This window comes from Pantherophis guttatus, chromosome 4 (assembly GCF_059756535.1).
Source record: "Pantherophis guttatus breed Tessera chromosome 4, ASM5975653v1, whole genome shotgun sequence".
NCBI lineage: Eukaryota > Metazoa > Chordata > Lepidosauria > Squamata > Colubridae > Pantherophis > Pantherophis guttatus.
In genome coordinates this window covers 129,252,370-129,272,963 of record NC_142066.1, presented here as the reverse complement: position 1 = coordinate 129,272,963, position 20,594 = coordinate 129,252,370, and the positions used below count along the sequence as shown (strand labels likewise).

Genomic DNA, 20,594 nt, shown 5'->3' with positions numbered 1-20,594 from the left:
ATGGTGAGGTCAATTGTCTGCTTAAAGAAACAGGAATCTTCAAGCTTTCTGGGATGCCAAGAGCTTGAAAACCTGGCTCTGCCAGTTTGCCTGGGATATTCCAATGTGGACCGCCACACGGGAGGTGATTGTTAGATTAACAACAGATCCCACCTCCCCTTTTCTCATCCAATCCCCTCCCCCATCTTTTAATTATACTTGATAATTTGTACTTTTATAGTGCTTTATTTTTTATTATATTCATGTTTTTGTATTTTTATTATTTTTTTTAACATTGTAAGGTGCCCAGAATCATGTCATCGTGAGATGTGCAGCATTTAATAAATAAATAAAATAAATAATAGTGTATATCTCAGTTGTGGATCTTCATTTCTTGATCCATCTTTCTTAAATCAGCAGTGGTATATTTTCCTTCATTTTATTATTTGCATCTCCCTTCTATTTTCCAATTTTTGACATCACTTTTTTATCACTGCATTCTCAAGGAATGCAAGAAAGTTCTCTCTCACCATTCACCTGTAATTTTTGGAATAATAATTGATCTATTCCAGAATCTTTTACTCAGCAGATCAAATTTGTTTAACAATTAGTCTTATTTTAATTTGTATACCACCCTTCTCCTTTCAGACTCAGGGCGGTGAACAGCCAAAATAAAAACATTTGTACAAAAGTTAAAATAATTATTTAAAACAAATTAAATAGAATTTGGCCCATAATTTAAAACATATCAATTAAAATCAATATCAAACGCTAAAACCAACTTGGAATCAAGCCAGCCCGGCTAGCTGAAAAAAGTAAGTTTTTAGGGCCCGACGAAAAGTCCGGAGGTCTGAGATCACTCGTATCTCTGAAGGTAGATCGTTCCAGAGGGTAGGTGCCACCACAGAGAAGGCTCTCCCCTTGGGGGTCGCCAGCCGACATTGTCTGGCTGACGGCACCCTGAGAAGGCCCTCTGTGGGACCGAACTGGCTGGTGGGAAGCAATTGGTGGCAGAAGGCGGTCTCGTAAGTACCCTGGCCCTAAGCCATGGAGCGCTTTAAAGGTGGTCACCAACACCTTAAAGCGCACCCGGAAGTCCACTGGAAGCCAATGCAGCTCGCGCAGGAGAGGTGTCATGTGGGAACGCCCTGTCGCTCCCATAATCCCCCACGCGGCTGCATTTTGCACCAGTTGGAGCCTCCGGGTGCACCCAAAGGGAGCCCCATGTAGAGAGCGTTACAATTAGATGGCTATTGCTTCAGTTACTATTTGGAAACTGCAACAATTGAATTTGAAAGGATATCTCTAAAATTTGATGAAGAAACTATATGAGAATAAGGCAAGTTCCCAGAATGCATTATGCAAAAAGGTTTCTTCCTAAAATGTCATGAGGTTTAAAGATGGGACCTCATTGTTTTGTGTGGATGAGTGGGTAGGTGTTCAGGGGCAGAACCATGAATATTTTATTGGACAAAATCAACTCATTCAATATTCAGAATCTCCAATTTATTTAGAATATGAATCAGAAGAATATGTAATATATTTTCATTTGGGGAGAGGTCATTTGAAATTAGTAATATTTAGCAAATTGCAATTTTAAAAAACTTCATTAAACTAGATGTAGCTGGAGTAATGAAAAATAATGCTAAAGAAATCCATTTTCATTCTAAAAATACAGTATGGAATAATAACACAGAAGAAATCAATATTAGTGCTAAGAATAGAATATATTCTTAATTAACATCTAGTATTAGCTTTCTGATTTAACAATTTCCATATACAAAGCATGGCAGAAAAAGAATTACAAATTTCCTGCAAAATGACTCCATTAAATTAAAATGCAACATGTTTTAACTTCACCTTTAGTTTTCACCTTTAGTTTTCTAACAAAACTAACAAAATCTTAACATGAATACTGGACATTTACATTTACATCGTACAAAAGAAGAATGCTTTAACAATATCTAGTGAAATAATGAATAGGTGAGTGCCGTATAAATGTTTTAATTAACTGATATAAAAATTAGTATTTTACAAATTTGTTGAAAATATCTGAAGTATAAAAAGATACAGTACATATAACAATATGGAAATGATATTTGACGTCAGAATATTCTCTAGGCATGCATTAGAAACATTCATGTGTCAATAGAGCAAATAAGGAAATGAAATCTTGTATTGGTGTTTGATTTAATTACAAATTAATTGCTTCTGTAAATTTTCTTTCCTCAGGGATACCATTTACCTGGAAATGACAATTCATAAGTGTATTACATTTCAGAAGCTAATATAGTTTTAAATTATAGGATAATTGTGATGAATCTGGACCAGATTTAATAAACAACTGATATATTGAACTTGTTCTGTTTAACTTCTGCATAAAGTTAAAATAGTGAATATTTGGAATGCATACAAATATAGACAAAATAAGGACAAAATAAAGATGGAATTTGTAGCTCTTCAGGTGTTCCTTATTACTGGTCATGCTGCCTGCAATTGCTGGAAACTAGATTAGCAACACAAGAAGAGTTTAGATTCTTCTTTTATCACTGTTTTTCACCAGGTAGGGAAAAAAAGCAATACTAATGTAATACTTGCCTCCAATCTTTGAAATGTTGTCATGCGAAATTCTCCTTTAGTCCCCGAAAGCAGTAATAAAAATAAATAAATTGAATATAGATCTCCCACAAATGAATTCCTGTCATAATTTTCCAGAGGGATGGCCTTGATAAAGTTTTTTGCAGCATAAACTAGAGTGTTGTGGCACCTTGAAGACTAATGTGATGAACACTTTACAGTAGCATAGATATTTGAGTTTTAACATCAATTTATCAGTTATATGAAGTATCCAACCTGACGACTACCAAGCCAATGGGCTGCTTTAAATAGATTATACTGTATAACAGCTTAGCATAAAGTACTTTTTAAAATATTACTCTCAATTTCTTCTTCCTAAGTGAATCTTCTATCTAGTTTTTGCCATTCATGAAGCATGTGCAAAATGTTTCACATAAACCTTTACTTGAGGAGCACAGATGGATTCAGGTAGTTTTCCCAGACCAAAATTGAGATGTTTTCCTTCATGCGTAGGATGAAATGGGAGTTATTTTGTTCCAGGGAACAGCCAATAGAAATCCCATAACAGTAGTTTACAAGATATTGGGGGTGGGGGGAGGCATTCAGAAGATCAAGAGAACGAGCAAGCGTATGGAATATATGCCATATTGGGATATTCTGTGCAGCTGAAAGGAGGGAGGGAGGGTACTAGTGGGATTGGGGTTGGTGAGGCATTGGCAGCCGCTCAAGCAAGAAAGGCCAGGAGTTGGTGAGTGAAATATGACAACTGGGACACACACAGACAAAAGACGAGGTGATTTGCATAAATATTAGACCCATCTGGATTTTGTTTTGTCCAAATTCTTGAAAAATAAGTGTTCCAGGTTTTGGCTTTGCCAAGTCATACCTGACCTGAAATGGTCCAGGTTCAAAATAAAAACATTTTCTTTGTGGTCTGCATAGCCCAAAGCTTAATTTATTTGCCTGTCTCCAATTTTTAGACAGAAATTAGAAACAACCAACAATTCTATGTTAATATAACTGCATTTAAATTCATTTTGATAATTAACAATAATACAAATCTCCCCATCTTTTCTCATTCTGCTCTGTGAATGATGGTCCAAGAACTAATCCAATACTGGATTAAAGAAAAAAAAAAGATTGTAATAAGTCTGTACAGTAACAGGGATCTGCAAAATCTCCTGCATAATGTATTCATGCAATCCATAGCCCATTTTGGATTATTTGAAACATATACTTCTGTTGCAGACAGAATCCAGGGCAGGACTGGTTGAATCTAGATGCAGTCCAAAATGTTATAGTCTCTCACAATTTTTGAGTGTTCTCTTCTGTTCTAGCTATATAGTTAGATGTGATGCTATCTTTCTTTTGGGTGTTAATCTGTTATATTTTGAATGCTTCAGTTTGGACCAACAGAGAGGAGGTAATCTATTTGTCCTGGTTTAAGTTGGATGGTGAGGTGATCTGGCTGGAGCTTTGGAGAAAAGCAGTAGGCATTCCATTCTTAAACAAATGGTGACTAAAGGGTGAACTACAAAAGAAGAAATTGCTACAAGGGATCTTGACTAGACTGAGTTTTTTCTTCAAAGGGGTAATATTCTGGCCAGCAGCAGACCAGATAGCCCAGGCTGAAAAAACAGTGGATTGTTTTTTCTATCATACTTTGCTTTGGCTGCCCAGAATGTTTGCTACTGGTTTCTTGTACAGATTCTTGCATGAAAATTGGACTCCCAAGTTGGTGAATTAATGTCATATGGTTTTCAAATGATAAGCTGATGTAATGTTGAAATTGCATTAAAGCTGTGTGTTCATGCATATGTACTACTATTCACAGACAAGACATGAAAACACAAAAAGTACCAGTACTGATTGCTTTGGTTAACTTGCTACTTAGGTGATTCAATATATGTGTATTCTTAGTTCCTTCTGGGGTTGAGATTCTAGAGTCTTTGTATATGTAAATCAGGTGTCAAATCCAGCGGGTTTGACGGGTTCTGGAGAACTAGTAGCAGAAATTTTGAGTAGTTAAGAGAGCCAGCAAATGCCACCTCTGGCTGGACCCAGAGTTGGGTGGGAGTAGAGATTTTGCAATATCTTTCCCCCAGGAGCAGGGAGAGAATGGGGATTTTGCAGTATCCTTCTCCTAGAGTGGGGAGGGAATGGGGATTTTGCAGTATCCTTGCCCTGGAGTGGGGTGGGAAGGAGATTTTGCAGTATCCTTCCCCTGCCACACCCTCCAAGCCACACCCACAGAACTCGTAGTAAAAAAATTTGAATTTCACCACTGATGTACTTTCACCTTCAAAGATATTTTGGAATCTCCACAATCAACAAAATGATATTCACAGCTAAACTCAACAAGACATCATCAATGTATTGAGTTTTTGCTATTACTGTTATTATTGCTGCTGTGAACCCAATAACCTACATGGCTCCTAGAACTGGGTATTCTATAGATCAGTAGAAAATATGAGACTTGTTCTGAATCCCATTCTAGAAATACCTGTTTCGTTTAACCAAACTAGGAGGAAACAACTCTTTACAAATTTTATTTAATCTGAACTACAGTTATATTGAAATGGGGTTGTCAGAACTTCTGAAACACAGTATTTTGTATGACTCGACACAACTTCCATTTTGTGTAAATTTCATTTCTTTATAACCTGGCTCATTTATTTTTATTTAAAAAAACATAAAAAATCACCTTCTGTTTGCTGCTGAGGAATCTGAGTCTGATGAGGAAGGTTCCTATAAATAATAATTTTTAAAACTTAATATGCTATTATGTTTGTAAACAATAAATGCCATTGTTCTGCCTTGTTATGTAATTTAGAATCCATAAAAATAAAAATGCAAAAAGACTGCATTTATTTTCACTGTAAGGTAGTTACACTAGCAGGATTTCTCTAAATGCATATATATATATATGTGTGTGTGTATGTATGTATATATATGGCAGAAAATAAACCATGTTATGTGTAAAAGGACATTAAATACATATTTCAGAAAATAACCCAATCGTAATTAAACCTCCAAACAGAAAAGGTTATATTGTACAATTGTTTGCTAATTGGGATTTATAAAAATGGCATTTTGAGTTATTTTGGCTATGATACCTGCTTTTATAAAGCAAAAATAAAGTTCTTTCAAAAATGGGAAAGCGTATGCTCTTGTGATCATTCTGCTGTCCTTTGCATTTCTTTTGGTCTATTATTTGTATACCATTTTTCCCTTTATCAATATGTTATCAATATTTGCCAGCAGCCAAGATATATATGCCAAATAACCCTATATCCTATGAAATCTAATCGCTTAAAGGTAATTTCACCCAATTTTTTTAGTTTTTACGATGCCAAAATTTATTGATTTTTTACAAACAGAAATTGTAAAATACTATCACCCATCTCCCATTAAAACTAGGATTAATCACACTAGCTATTCAAGTTAAGGGTCATTCTACTTGTAGGCAATAAGTAACTTTAATTTTAAAAAATATCCATAGCTATCTGTTGAAGAAGACTTATGAAAATCCCATGGGCAGTCAAGAAAACACACAAATGGGTCAAGAAACAATTCACCCTAATTTTTCATTCAAGGCAGAAATGACCAGGCTCTATTTATCCTACTTCAGATACATTATGTGAAGACCTAGCACTCTACAGAAGGATCTAATGCTGCAAGGTGGACAAAAAAAAAGAAGAAAAAGATAACCAGGTGCAAGGTGGATGGTCTTAGTTAAAATTGAATGCACGCTTGGAAATCTTGAATGACGGTATTAGGCACAGTTCATAGAGAAAATTTATCAGATTCTTAGGAATCTACACCGACTTAATGACACATAATAAATAAATTATCTAGGCTTATTAATTTATAATTTTAAGAAACTTTTTGTTTCTGGACTTTGCTCATTAACATTGCTAAAAAAAAATCACCAAATGGAATTTAGTATCACAAAATGATACATATTTATATTTAATATTGCCTCTATTGCCTCTCAATAAACCTAGCCTTATATCTATAAATGCCAAAAATGACTTGCTAGAGCTGGTTCTATGAAGCATACAATGGACAATTCTTGATATATCATTCAAGGTCCTGAAATATCTAAAACCTTTGGAGTAACTTATGTTTAATATGCTACATATAAAATTTTAATGAGCATAATTAAAGCTTCTCTTCCCAGAATATCTTTCCACTAAATCATATTTCATTTTCCATCTTGTGCTCATTTTGATCATTGTTCCCCATTACTGACATGCATGATTGTTGTGCAGCATTGGTGGTGCTACCTCAAATCGAATCAAAGAATAAATCACACTTGTTTTAAGACATTAACTAGTCAGACATCATATACCATAGATATTCTATCTGATAGTATAACTTACTGATGGCAGCTATGATTTATCTAAATATGATATGAAAATCTAAGATAGAGTGATGGGATTCAGCCGGTTCTGTCCAATTCGGGCAAACCAGTAGTGGTGACTGTGGGAGGTAGTAACGCACGATTACTGTGCATGCACAGTAGTGGGGCGCGCGAGCGTAGCAAGTGCACGAGTGCGTGCACTCACATTTGCAAACTGGTAGGGAAAGTAAGTGAATCCCACCTCTGCTACTGTAGGGAAATATTAGGAAAACTGTAAGTGTATATATGTTCTTTAATCCTTTTCTCATCCCTGGAAGTATCTCTGAGAAACATATTCAGTTCTTCTTCAGCTATAAATGATGTCTTAAAGTAGGAACTCATAAGCCTCTTGTCCGTTAGGTCACAGATGGCCCAACACCTGAAATCATCTGTTCTAAAAAGTAACTTACTAATTCAGCCCATTACACAGAGAGAGACGGCTTGTTGATCTTTGGGGAGCCATTCTCCGCTTCCTTCAGCAGGGACAGAGCAATAACTATCTCATGTTGTTTGTGGCCCTATTAACTGAATAACAATGTTAATTGTAACGTATCAATTTTTTAAAAAAACTCTGTAAGTTAGTGTTTCAGAAACAAACAAATAAATTACAAGAATTTGTTCTACATGCGGCTTTCCCATCTTCTGCACATTTTAGAAGAGCTGGAAATAAAATTCAGACGCCTCCGACATTCTGATAATGTACAGTTTCAACACCTGTAGGACCACAACTAGGCTGAAGACTTTGTCTTATCAAGTAATATTGTAATAATAGTTTTGTAGTAAAATAGATTACCAGAATTCAATTAAAATACCTCACTTCAAGCAATCTGTATTGATACTTACTGTTGTGTTTGCATCAGTGGCATGCTAGTATTGTCATAATTGTCTGGGTGAACAGGTGGTACAATCTCACCAGTGACTGGGTGAAAAACAGGAAGTGTTGAGAGTGGCCATGCTATCTCTCTGTTTTTTGCCATCTCTCGAAGTTCTTTTGTGGATTTCTGAATTGCACTGTGATGGACCAGCTGAATACTAAGTAAAAAGGAAACATTTTTTTAAATAGACCTTATTCTGAGTGCTGCAAAAAAATAATTTCAAACAAATTATTGTCAAATAAATTCAAAAGATATGATCCATATAAAAAAATTACTGGATGTTATTTTTAGGGCAAAGAAATTTTACGCAGGCATACATGAACCTATTAAAATTCAATTTACATTGCTTCTAGTTTGACTTTACTTCTTAATTCTATGGAAAACACACACACAGAGGAAATGACAATTGTCACAATTTCATAGCTATTTCCTCACGAAAATAAAGAAAAAGATCACAGGCACGCAAAAATTCAGAGGAAACTTCCTACTTCCTGTCGGCTTCCTCACTGAGTTTTCTTGTGGGAACTTATCAGTTGACATTGGAAATCTCTGTTCCTTTTCTCTCCCCTCATCTTTCTCCCTATTCCTTGTGTTCTTTTTCTCTCTTTACCTTCTCTCCATCTACTTTTTCTTCTCTGCAGGCAGGTAAGGGGCTGCTGCATATGGGGAAGGGATGGAAAAGTGTGGGGGGGGAGGGGACTATATGGCTGGTCGAGGATGCACCATTTCTTCATTGATTTTCTTCTACAAGCTTCCCATAAGTAAAGTGTCTCCTAGGAAAGGTGGCAAGGAGTGTTGACGATCACACCAGTTTCTTCTGGGTTCACCATGGACTTATGGGAAATTGCCAGGGAACAATGAAAATGAGGCTTCCATGCTACAGCTGACAGTGGAATGTGGTAACCCTGAATAGCAGCAGTGCAGCAGCACTGATGCAGCAACAAAATTCCTGAATTTTATTCCTTTGGGAGTTATAGGTCCTTGCATTCTGTAAGTTAGCCCATTTGGGGTAAACTTGTAGGCAAGGTTGTGATGTAGTGTTTTAGGGACGGTTACAAACTATCAAATAGACACTAGTTTTAATAGAATATAGATATATACACTCACTGAGAGGCAGTCTTCATTTAGCAATCATCCTTCAGTCATTAAGTGAAACAACTACTAAGTGAAACTGTGCTTATGATCTTACTTTAGGTTTCCTTTGTTTTATAGACCTGTGAAGGTTGCAAATGCAAGGATTGCTTGTAGAGTTACTTTTTCATCACCGTCATAACTGTGAATAGTTGCTAGATAGGATAGTCACTAAATAAGTACAACCTTATACCAAAATAATATTCAGTAATTTTTTGATATGCCTCAAACAAGATAGATAGATAGATAGATAGATAGATAGATAGATAGATAGATAGATAGATAGATAGATATCAGGAGAGAGAGAGACAGAGAAGGAAGGAAGGAAGGAAGGAAGGAAAAGAAAGAAAGAAAGAAAGAGAAAGAAAGAAAGAAAGAAAGAAAGAAAGAAAGAAAGAAAGAAAGAAAGAAAGCCATATAAAACCTGCAAAATTTCATTCAGCCCATTAAATCTATTCTCAATTCCTCACTAGGAATTAAAAGATGATCTGAAGTTTACTGCATCTGAGATACATTTTTCCTACATAACACTTGCAAAGAGCAGGGTTTTTCATAATGAGATAACAATATATAGTGCAGGGAGATTATCTCTTTAGATCACTAGATCATCATTTAGATCCAAAACCAGCTGAAATTTGTTTCAGGGAAGAAATTTCCACTGATACCTACGGCAGCCTTTCTTAGAGTCAAAATACTGGAAAATTAATGGAATGTAGAGCTGCCATAAACATACACAGCTGTTATTTAGAACAGTGAACTTATTACTTCTATTTTGACTTTACTTTTACTTCTTGATTCTATGAAAAACTTTATAGATTCAATATCATCTATTGTCTGTTTAGCCTAATCGTGCTAACCATTAAACTGTAGCCCTTCACACATTACTGAATTAAAATTTCCATCATCCACAGCCAGCATTGCTAACACTAGAGAGTACTGGGAGATGTATTTAGCAGCACTGAGAGTGTAACAAATCCTCTTATTGTTTTAGATGGATGAGCAATCCATATCCTTTCAGATGTTGTTGTAATACAGCTCCAAGCTTGAACTATCTTCCTTGAGTTCCAGGAATTCATAATTTGGCAACACTATGAGGGTCAGAATTTTCTCCTTCTACTATTAAGAATCAGACTTCTATTCCATTGAAGGAACTCTGTACAATCAAGCTCATATATTACTGCTTTCAGTTTTATAATTATTTGGTTCCTTATTCAGAAAAGGAACATTCTGAACTTAAGGTATTCCTTTCACAAATCAGAATTTTAAACTTTTAATTATCCTACGAATATTTATCAAAAGGAGGTACTTTACGATAGGTTAGAATTATAGTCCCAGAATTCTCAGTTAGCAAAAGGATGCTCACTAGGAATTTTGGAATTATAGTTCAGCAGATCTGCAAGGCACCAGATTGTTAAAGAACCACCTTTAGATATGGATTTAGTCCTTTCAAAAGACTGGCCTGGGTCTTCGGAGAGGGGCGGCATATAAATTGAATAAATAAATAAAATCCAGAAATACAAATTTTGGTTTTAATCTATTTTATTATTAATGTTAGCCCTTTTTATTTTGCCCTACTCAACTCCTTATAAGTGTATTTTTTTTTTCCAAAGCAGCTAACTTGGAAATGAAGGACAAGATAATGAGGATGAAAATGGTATACGTGTATATGATGCATGAAAAGTTCCTAGGAAATGCTTAAATTAAAAGATGGGAGAAAATAACAGGAAAGAAGAAGACACTTACTCTGGTGTTTGCATGTTTCTCTTTTCCCTAAAAATAAAACAAAAGTTATGAATTAAATAATAGCATTGATATTTGGAACATTAAAACTAAGTGCTGATGGAAACAGGAATGACAAGGAAATGCTGGCTTTTATTACAACAGGATTGTGATCCAAAAAAGCCATAAAAAAGCCAGAAATTGGCATGGCCCACAAAGGGTGCCCCAGCAGCCACCAGCCAAGCTGTCCTCAAACAGAAGGTTCTTTTCGATTGTGGGACCAGAAGTTGCTGCCTTCACAGAACACTAGCTAGGTCGGCATCTGTCAGCTTCTGCCTTCATACAAGAAGCTTGAATAACCTGAGCTTCATGTCCTTCAGGAGCATTTGCCACAACTTTATGAGAAGGCATGGGTAAAGGCATAGAAAGAAATGAAAAAGAGGAATAACACAGATATAAACACATGAATATGCAGGACAGATGATGGACTCAAAGATCCCCAGAACATGTGCATGTAAAATGGAAGGACTATGTTTGTTTCCTTATGATTGTAATAAAAAAATGGATTTGATGGTATGTTGCTTGCTGCTTTTTAGTAATGCTTTCTTTGGTTTTTATTGTCCTAAAATTCAGTTCACAATCTCAAGAAAGTTTATTTTAATTATTAGAAAGACATTTTTCCTACTTTTAATTCCATATGAGACAAGTTAACTTTCTTTTTTTCTTTTTAAGAAGGATTCCTTATTTTGCAGTTTCTTAACAAATTAAGATTGCTAGCTTGAAAGATAATGGTAGAAATTTCATTTTAGCGCATGTTTTAGAAAATATGAAGCACTGTTTTTATGAACTGAATTAAGTTGAACCTAACAATCTTTTTGCGTGTGTAGAACTTTACAAAAATGCACAGTCATATATTAATGCTTCAAAGTACTCACACTCCTTCCCGCCGGCAGCACATAATATAAGCAAGTATTAGAAAAAGCACCAGGGCAACTGCAGAGGGAACTGCCAAAGTAATGAGGAAGTCTGAATAATAATCTCTGCTTTTCAGGTTCTCAGAAGGTGGCTTATACTCGCCACCATCTGGTAATATGCCTTCTCCACGGATCACTTCTTGATAGGTAGAAATTTGCTGTGTTTTATCAACCTGATATCAAAAGTACAAAAAGCATTTTAGATTTCTTTAGAAAAACCTGAAGGCAACAGCTTAACAAATATATACATTTGCTTATTACAAAATCTTAATTTCTCAACTTTAATAATGTTGCGGCCATAATAAGATACTGTATCTACCCAATTGCTTTAATATACAGCATACGGTCTATTAAAAATATTACAGGAAATCAGTTTATTGAACCAGTTTTCTTGTAAATTCTTTTCATGAGGCTCAAAGACCAGAGATTTGTACAAAAAAATGAAATATTCTATAGAACTCACAGTTTGACCCAACAGCATAAAAAATAATTTCATTGGGAACAAAACTACAAAAAACGTTTAGAAGTGCTTGCATGAGGACACAAGGTATCAGGGCAGATTTTCTTCTGTTTTCCTTGTGGCTCAGAAAGTAGAAGTAAACAAGATTTGATTTCAGTAGTGGATTCCACTTTGCTACTGGTTTGGAACTGTGAGCACGCACATGTGCGCGCACGCTTCACTCATGCACGGCGCTTCTGCACATGCACAGAGCATTCGTGATGACTTCCAGGCGGGTGGGTGGAGCCTCCCGCCGCCGCCACTACTAATTCGCCCGAACTGGGGCGAATTGGTTGAAACTCACCACTGGTTCCAATGTATTTAGATTTATTCTATTTCTTAGATTTATATTCTGGGTTGTGTTTTTTTTGTTCAGGAACACAAGGCAGCAAACATAGAGCCCACTCCTCTTATTTTTCTCCATGTCAATCCTAAGAATTAAGAGAGGCTGACAAAGAATGACTGGTCCCGAGATGGACTTACATCTAGTGTCACTAATGCCAACCCATTACCTTCTTCTCTGCACAATGCTGATTACTGTTTAGATTTCTGGATTGTATAGCCTGATTCACCCTTACATTTAAGTTATAGTGTAGTTTGTTTTTATCTTGATGTACAAATAAGGATATAATGACTTGTTGAATACATTATGATTTATAAATAATCTTAACATTATGTGTGGTCACTCCCTATGCGGAAGCGAGGAATTATAATTTAAAAGCATGCTAGTCAATTGTTAGATAGTCTACTGCAACAACAAACCTATCCCAGACTTACAAATACAATGGCTTTTGCTAAATTTTGCCTACACTGCATGAAACAATTACCCTTGATTGAGGGATAGAATCAAAATCCAAAGAACTATCAGTACCACTTTATAATGCCTTGATAAGACCATACTTGGAATATTGCATCAATTTTGGTCATCACACTATAAGAGTGATGCTGAAACTCTAGAAAGAGGGCAAAGGGCAACAAAGATGATTAGGGGATGGAGGCTAATACATATGAAGAACAGTTGCAGGAATTGGGTATGTCTAGTTTAATGAAAAGAAGGACTAGGGGTGACATGATAGCAGTCTTCCAACATCAAAGGGGCTGCCATTAAGGGGCTACTATTCTCCAAAGTGCCTGAAGACAAGATAAGAAACAATTTTACAGAAACTGATCATGGAGAGATCCATCCTAGAAATAAGGAGTAATTGACAGTCAGAACAATTATTCAGTGGAGCTTGCCTTCTATCACTGCAGCTTTTTAAGAACAGATTGGACAACCACTTGTCTGAAATGGTATAGGGTCTCCTGCTAGACAAGTGGGTTAGATTAGATAACCTCCAAGATCTCTTCCAACTTTTATTCTGTTATTCTGATTTGGCTCCTCTACCTACAGGTGGATGCAAAGGCAGAACTGCTAGGCTTCCTTTCCCAACATCCCTTGAAAACATCTCTAACATCCTTTATAGATCCGATCATTTCACCAAATCTGTTAACTTTGAGGATCAAACACATTCCTAGAAAGCTGAGCTTAGCCTTGCAAAATAAGGAGACTGTAAAAAAAGCTCTTGTATACTCTCAGCAGTTTTATTAAGGTCCCATGTAGCTGATGAAACAGAATGCTCCAGTAGCAATAGCAATAGCACTTAGACTTACATACCGCTTCACAGTGCTTTTCAGCCCTCTCTAAGCAGTTTACAGAGTCAGCATATTGCCCCCAACTATCTAGATCCTCATTTTACTGATCTTGAAAGGATCTTGGAAGGCTGAGTCAACCTTGACTAAGTAACACTGACAAAAGCAGAGATCTTCTCTAGAAATATGTACAGTTGCACATTTGCCTCCTCAAATTGAATGTTTATCCACTGGCTTTTACATCGTGGAATATTGTAAGCTGAAAAGCCAGAAATAAGGATCCATTATTCCTGGCATGCATTTCCAATTATGTCATAGTTATAACAAGAACAATAAATCACCAGTTTAGTTTTCTTCAATAAGTTAGATTTTCATCAGTCACAAAATGGCATCCTGGAGGCAAGCACTACAAAATTTGCAAGCAGGGACATGGCAGAGCATTAAGATTGGAAAGGTACTTTTCAGGAGGCAACTGGGCTTTTTGGTTTTTTCCTTTTGAAGATGCTTCACTTCTCATCGAAGAAGCTTCTTCAGCTCTGACAGGATATGGGGAATGGAAGGATTTATATTCCTTGCAGACAGCTCATCTGCATCCTTTTAGAGGGTTACTGAAGTACTTGGAAGTCTATCTGTGTCCTCAGGGTCACCTGAGTAGTGCTCCTGGTTCCTGTAGTCTGAAATTTTTCCTCTAGAAATCCATTCCTAGAAACACCATTCAAAGGGTGTTCATCCCAAATTGTATAGCTAAAAGTCTGTAGAGATTCTCAGTTATCCAGGTCAGGATTGTCCCAAAGAGACAACCATGACCTGGATGACTGAGAATCTCTACAGACATTAAGACTGCAAGTGACAAAAATTATGCCCATCCTATGAAATTAACAATAGAACAGTTTAAACATTGAGCAGCTATGATTTCTAAAACATCTCCATTCAATAACTCACCAAAGAAATTTTACACCAATCTATGTGAAACTGAGTACGAAACTTTTTATCACAAGTTATTATAGGTTCCATTTCTTGACTGCATCTCAGCTGATTTTGTGGGTTTTCTACTTCCCGTAAGCAGGAGGAGAATGTAACATCTGCACCAACCATAACATAGACACTGCAAAAAAGAAAAAAAAAAGTGGAAACAGTTTTAGGATGGTCATTGACAATATTTTAAATTAATTGTTTGTTTTGTTTCCTTTCTGTGAATGAAAACGGTTTCCAGTTTTAGCATTTTGACTGCTGTTTCTAATTCAAGTTATTGACACAAAATTAATAATAGTAGCATAAGAATGTAGTTTTATCGAATCCAAGCACATAAGATATGTAAACAATAACAAGCTTCGCAAAATACTCTTTGGCAGCAAATAAAGATTTTCCTAAGGATAGCTAAATCAAAACATTGTTTAAAAATAAATATTTTAAAGGTATTAAAGAAGAGATTGGACCACCATTTGTCTGAAATGGTATAGGGCAGTGATGGAGAACCTTTTCGGCACTGAGTGCCCAAACCAGAACGCATGTGCATGTGTGTGCATGTGCGCGCACCAGAGCACCAGAAACCCAAAGACCAGTTGGCTAATGCGCATGCCTTTTTTTGGCCATTTTTTTGGCCATTTTCAGACCGTTTTTCAGGCTGTTTTCAGGCTGTTTTTTCGGGCCATTTTCGGGCCGTTTTGAGGCTCTCCAGCACTCGCGAAGACCAACTGGCCGGTGCACATGTGTGCACTGGAAACCAGAAGAGCAGCTGGAGATTGTGCACGTGCCCACAGAGAGGACTTTGCGTGCCACCTCTGGCACACATGCCATAGGTTCGCCATCCCGGGTATAGGGTTTCCTGTTTGAGAAGAGGGTTGGACTAGAAAACCCCCTCCTATGTCCCTTCCAATTCTGTTATTTTGTCATTTTGTTAATATTCTGCTAAAGAATTAGTATTTTAGAAATCGAATGTAAGCTATGCTTGCAAAAATAAAAACATTAGGTCATTTAAGTTTGAGGTTTGTTATTACTGTACCATGTTAAGTTTCTATTTCTCAGCCTGTTTTCAACAGCTTCAAATTATAGAGTAGCTTTCAAGTACATACACTAGAAACTATCAAGGTAGGATAGAAATGCCAGGAATACATAAAAACACTGTGAGTGAAATTCAACTGCATTTGCCTGTTTATTATTGATTTGTTTGGAAATTAGGTCTGAAAGCGGATAATTTGCCCTTTTCTTTGCAGACACGATCTTAAAGATGAGCAGATATTAAGGAAACAAGGGAATTATATTGCATATGCTGCATTTCACCTATTAAATAAAAGCCCTTAGGACAGTGGTTCTCAACCTGTGGGTCGGGACCCCTTTGGGGGTCAAACAACTCTTTAACAGGGGTCGCCTAAGACCATCGGAAAACACATATTTTCAATGGTCTTAGGAATAATTTTATGATTGGAGGTCACCAGAACATGAGGAACTGTATTAAAGGGTCGTGGAATTAGGAAGGTTGAGACCCACTGCCTTAGGAGATCAGTTCTAGCTGAAGTGTTCAAAAGTGCTCCTGCAAATAAGCAGGGTCAGGGAGAAGCTGGAAAAATACTTGGATTTTTCTATAATCTTTGTGGTATATTTTGTTCTCTTTTATTAGTTCCTTCCTACTTAAAATATGGGTACAATTTTATTTAGATAAAAGATAGAGCTAATATTACTCTATTCTTGGGGCTAGTGGAATGCTAATTTTCTTCTACATCTGCTCTTTCTCAAACATCTATAGACCTATTCTAGCCTCATACTCTGTCATCTCCCACCTTCCTGATATAATTTTTAACATGGAGAAAAAAACAGGCTTTAGAATCTGCCTAGGTAGATAACAGAAACATGTTGTTGTTGTTTTTATCCTACTGTAATTTCATATATGAAGCTCAAGATAGATTTCATAGGGATTTCCTTACATCTCTGTGAGACAGATTGGGCTTCAAGAGAATAGTTCAAAGCTAACCAACATACTTCCAAGGTGGCAAATTGTCTGAATCTTTCTTTTTCGTAGTCTAGCATCATAATCACAATATAGTTTGTACTACTGAATGACCATCTCTCCCTTCTCAATGAGTGGTAGGAATTTTTGGCTGTCAAGAATCTGTCCTATCTATTTCAGCCAGCATGGCTCATGGTGAGCGATACCAAGAGTTGGGGTTTAACAACAACAACAAAAGAAATCTTGGAGTCCTAGTGGACAATCACTTAATATAAGCCAAAAAAGCCAATGCAGTCCTAGGCTGCATCAACAGAGGGATACAATCAAGTTCATGTGAAGTGTTTATGCCACTCTATAATGTCTTGGTAAGACCACTCTTGGAATATTGCATCCAGTTTTGGATGCCACCATGTAAAAAAGATGTTGAGACTCTCGAAATAGTACAAAGAAGAGCAACATAAATGATTAGGTAAAAGGAGGTTAAAACATGTATGGAACAGTTGCTAGAATTGGATATATCTATCTTAATGAAAAAAAAGACTGGGGCGATGTGACAACAGTATCCCAATATCTAAGGGATTGTCACAAAGAACAGAGAGTCAACCTATTCTCCAAAACACCTGAAAGCAGGACAAGAAGCAATGGATGGAAACTAATCAAGGAGAAACCAACCTAGAACTAAGGAAAAATTTCTTGACATTTAGAACAATTAATCATTGGAACAACTTGCAGACATTGTGGATGCTTCAACAGCGGAAGATTTTAAGAAGAGATCCCATTGCGAACCTGAACCGGTAGTAAAGGTAAATAGAACCCACCCTGCTGCTAAAGGTATTCAGCTCTTTTCATAAGAGAACACAATTAGGGAAGGAAATTCTCCAAAAAGAATTTAAGCAACAAAATGTAAATGTAGGGACATTTATCTGTTTTTCTCTTCACACTTCATGTCCCTGCTGTCTATCCACAGGGCTGCAACTGGTAAACTGACTGGAAGGGTGATTATGACTTAAGAATAGAGATTAACATTCATTATAAATGGGAGATTCTCATAATCTATAACAGTGTTTCTCAATGTCAGCCACTAGTAGACTTCACCTTCCAGAATTCTACCAGCCACGTTTCAAGTCCACAGATCTTACAGTGGCTAAGGTTGAGAAACACTGATTTACACAATGAATAATAAATCAAATAATGGACAGTTTAAGAGCAAGGCAGGATTACTGATCTCTGAAGTTATTCCTCTTCCCACGCTTCCCCATCAAGAAGTTGCAAAAATAAATTATATTAGGTATTGCTTTACTTTTTTCACTCTTGGCAAGCAGATAAGTCTTTTTGAACCCAACGAGCTCCCATACTATAGATTGGAGGCAGAACTCTGCATAGGAATTCAAACTGGGGAGAATTAGTAATATTTGTCTTGACATAGAGGGTTAAAAACCACTTGAAGTGCTTATTCTACTTTGAAGTAAGGCATCATGTCAAGGCAAAACATCATCCAATCAAAGCTAAAATCATCAGGTCTTTCCTTCCTGCATCCTTAAATTTGAAAGAATAATTCCTTCTAGCAGAGAGAGATGGATTAGACTCACAAAACAAGAATTAATTATTCATTAGTCCAGTTGCCACCCACTGCTTTTTACTGAATTGTTTTTAAAAAAATAGATACTAAACTACTTAATAAATAATTGCTATAGCAGAAATATAACTTCTTACCCTTCTTTCATGTCATTAATAGGAAGGGGCACTCTGCCTCCCCTATCAAGAGCTGATGTGATGTTTATGGCATTCAGGCGCTCAGGCTGCCATACGTTTTTTACGGCTCCAAGAAAGTCTCCAAGAACCTCACTGGCCAACATTTCCTCTACATTCATGTTTTTAATGAAGAATTCTGCTTGATATGGCAAAAGAAGATCTAATTGCAAAAAAAAAAAGTAATTATTTCTTAGACCTTTTCAAATTTACTAAAAGAGACGGACTAGTAAATCATAAATACAGCCCAAAATTTGTGTTGTTAAGCAACACAGTTAAGTGAGTTTTGCCCCATTTTAAGATCTTTCCTGTCACAGTTGCTAAGTGAATCACTGCAGGCAAAGATAACCCACTGTCTTTGCCTGTCAGAACATTGCAAAATATGACCCTGGGACACTGCAATCATCATAAATATGAATCAGTTGCCAAGCGTCCAAATTTTGATCATGACCTTGGAGATGCTGCAATGGTTTTAAATGTGAAAAATGGTCATAAGCAGGGATGAAATCCAGCAGGTTCTGACAGGTTCTGGAGAACTGGTAGCAGAAATTTTGAGTAGTTCGAAGAACCAACAAATGCCACCTCTGCCTGGCCCCAGAGTGGGGTGGGAATGGAGATTTTGCAATATCCATCCTCCAGGAGTGAGCAGGGAATGGGGATTTTGCAGTATCTCTCCCCTGGAGTGGGTTGGAAATGGAGATTTTGCAGTATCCTTCCCCTGCCACGCCCACCAAGCCACACCATGCCCACCAAGCCACGCCTACAGAACTGATAGTAAAAAAAATGGATTTCACCACTGGTCACTAAGTCACTTTTTTCGATGCCATTGTAACTTCAAATGATCACTAACCAAACTGTTGTAATTTAAGGATACATGTATAGTAGTACTATATCTTTTTATCTGCATGAATAAATGTAAACATGCCTAAAAAAGGGCCAGTCTTTTAAGTGATTATAGGACCCGGAATGCTACATTCCATGGATTGATTATTTGTGCTGGCACCTCTCTTGCACTGCTTTTGAACCAATATAAAAGGTCACTACATCATTCTCATTTAATAACAGGCCATGACTTGTATAATTTGGATGTAACCAACCAGAGCATGTTCAACTTTGGAAGAGGTCAGTCATTCTTTCTTAACCCAACCCACCACATGGGGTTGTGGGGAAAGTAAGAGGAGAAAAGAGTATTAGGCATGTTCACCACCTTGAGTTATCCATAAAAATAATGGAGGAGGGATATAAATGCATAAAAATACTGTGCAAATACAAACTGATACTATCAGTGTTAATATTTCAGAGATTATATGATTTGACAAGACACAGTATCAAATACCCTTTTCCCATTACCTTTGCCTTTAACTATTTAGTAAAACGTAACCAATTTATATTATTTATCAACTGAATCATCCAAAATACTGAGATAATTCTTGAGGACATACCTTCTGCTGACATTATATTAATAATTAAATTATGTCTTGCTGTCTCAAAGGTACGTCTGTTATAAGCAGTGATCTAATAATGGGGGAAAAAGTAAAATGGTAACTAATTATTACATTTTTTAAAAGATAATATGGTAAACAATAATAATGGTTATCTTAAATTTGTCGCAAATAAGGTTTTCGTTTAATCTTCTTTTACTGAAAAACAGAAAATCACAGAAGAAGCTATGTCAGGGGTAATCTACTCTCTTTTCAGTTATAATGTGATTAAAGAAATTTGAGAACTACGGGGCATTCCAGTACTGATGGATATTTCTGTCAACATGCATTTTTTAAAAATAAACATTCTGCAAACTAAGTACCTCAATGATAGTTGGCTTGCCCATGTTTTCTACAGTTGGTGACCCGTAGAGTACACCATCACTATATGGTGTTCTTTGGATGTAACGCAACCAGCCAGGCCTATCAGGGTAACCCATTAGATTCGTATTAAATGTTATGGGATCATTGTTTATCTCACCTGGATAAACAGAGACAGTCATGTTAAGATACGGTTTAATCATCTATACACCATATTTTTATGCTCATTCCAATGGTAAATTCCTACTATTTAGATCATTAATAATTTAGGTTCTATTTTCATTATGGTAGTAAACCCCAAAAAGTATAGC

The 20,594-nt window shown here is 36.4% G+C and overlaps 1 protein-coding gene across 10 annotated transcripts in view; it reads right to left on the bottom strand.

Annotated features, from left to right (window-relative positions):
* Positions 1-1,463: 1,463 nt before the first annotated feature.
* SGCE (sarcoglycan epsilon) overlaps positions 1,464-20,594 on the bottom strand; it is a 57,163-nt gene continuing 38,032 nt past the window's right edge. For 2 of the 10 annotated variants that reach the window (XM_034402381.3, XM_034402378.3), the window contains 10 exons: positions 20,286-20,443; positions 19,924-19,996; positions 18,446-18,644; positions 14,731-14,893; positions 11,622-11,833; positions 10,711-10,737; positions 7,805-7,993; positions 5,261-5,304; positions 2,578-2,612; positions 1,464-2,224 (listed from right to left, as the gene is read on the bottom strand). In XM_034402381.3, coding sequence (XP_034258272.1) covers positions 2,174-2,224; positions 2,578-2,612; positions 5,261-5,304; positions 7,805-7,993; positions 10,711-10,737; positions 11,622-11,833; positions 14,731-14,893; positions 18,446-18,644; positions 19,924-19,996; positions 20,286-20,443 — 1,151 coding nt within the window. In that variant the 3' untranslated portion in view covers positions 1,464-2,173. The remainder of the gene's footprint in view (positions 2,225-2,577; positions 2,613-5,260; positions 5,305-7,804; positions 7,994-10,710; positions 10,738-11,621; positions 11,834-14,730; positions 14,894-18,445; positions 18,645-19,923; positions 19,997-20,285; positions 20,444-20,594) is intronic. The other 8 variants (XM_087892769.1, XM_034402380.3, XM_087892768.1 and 5 more) reach the window with 5 other exon arrangements.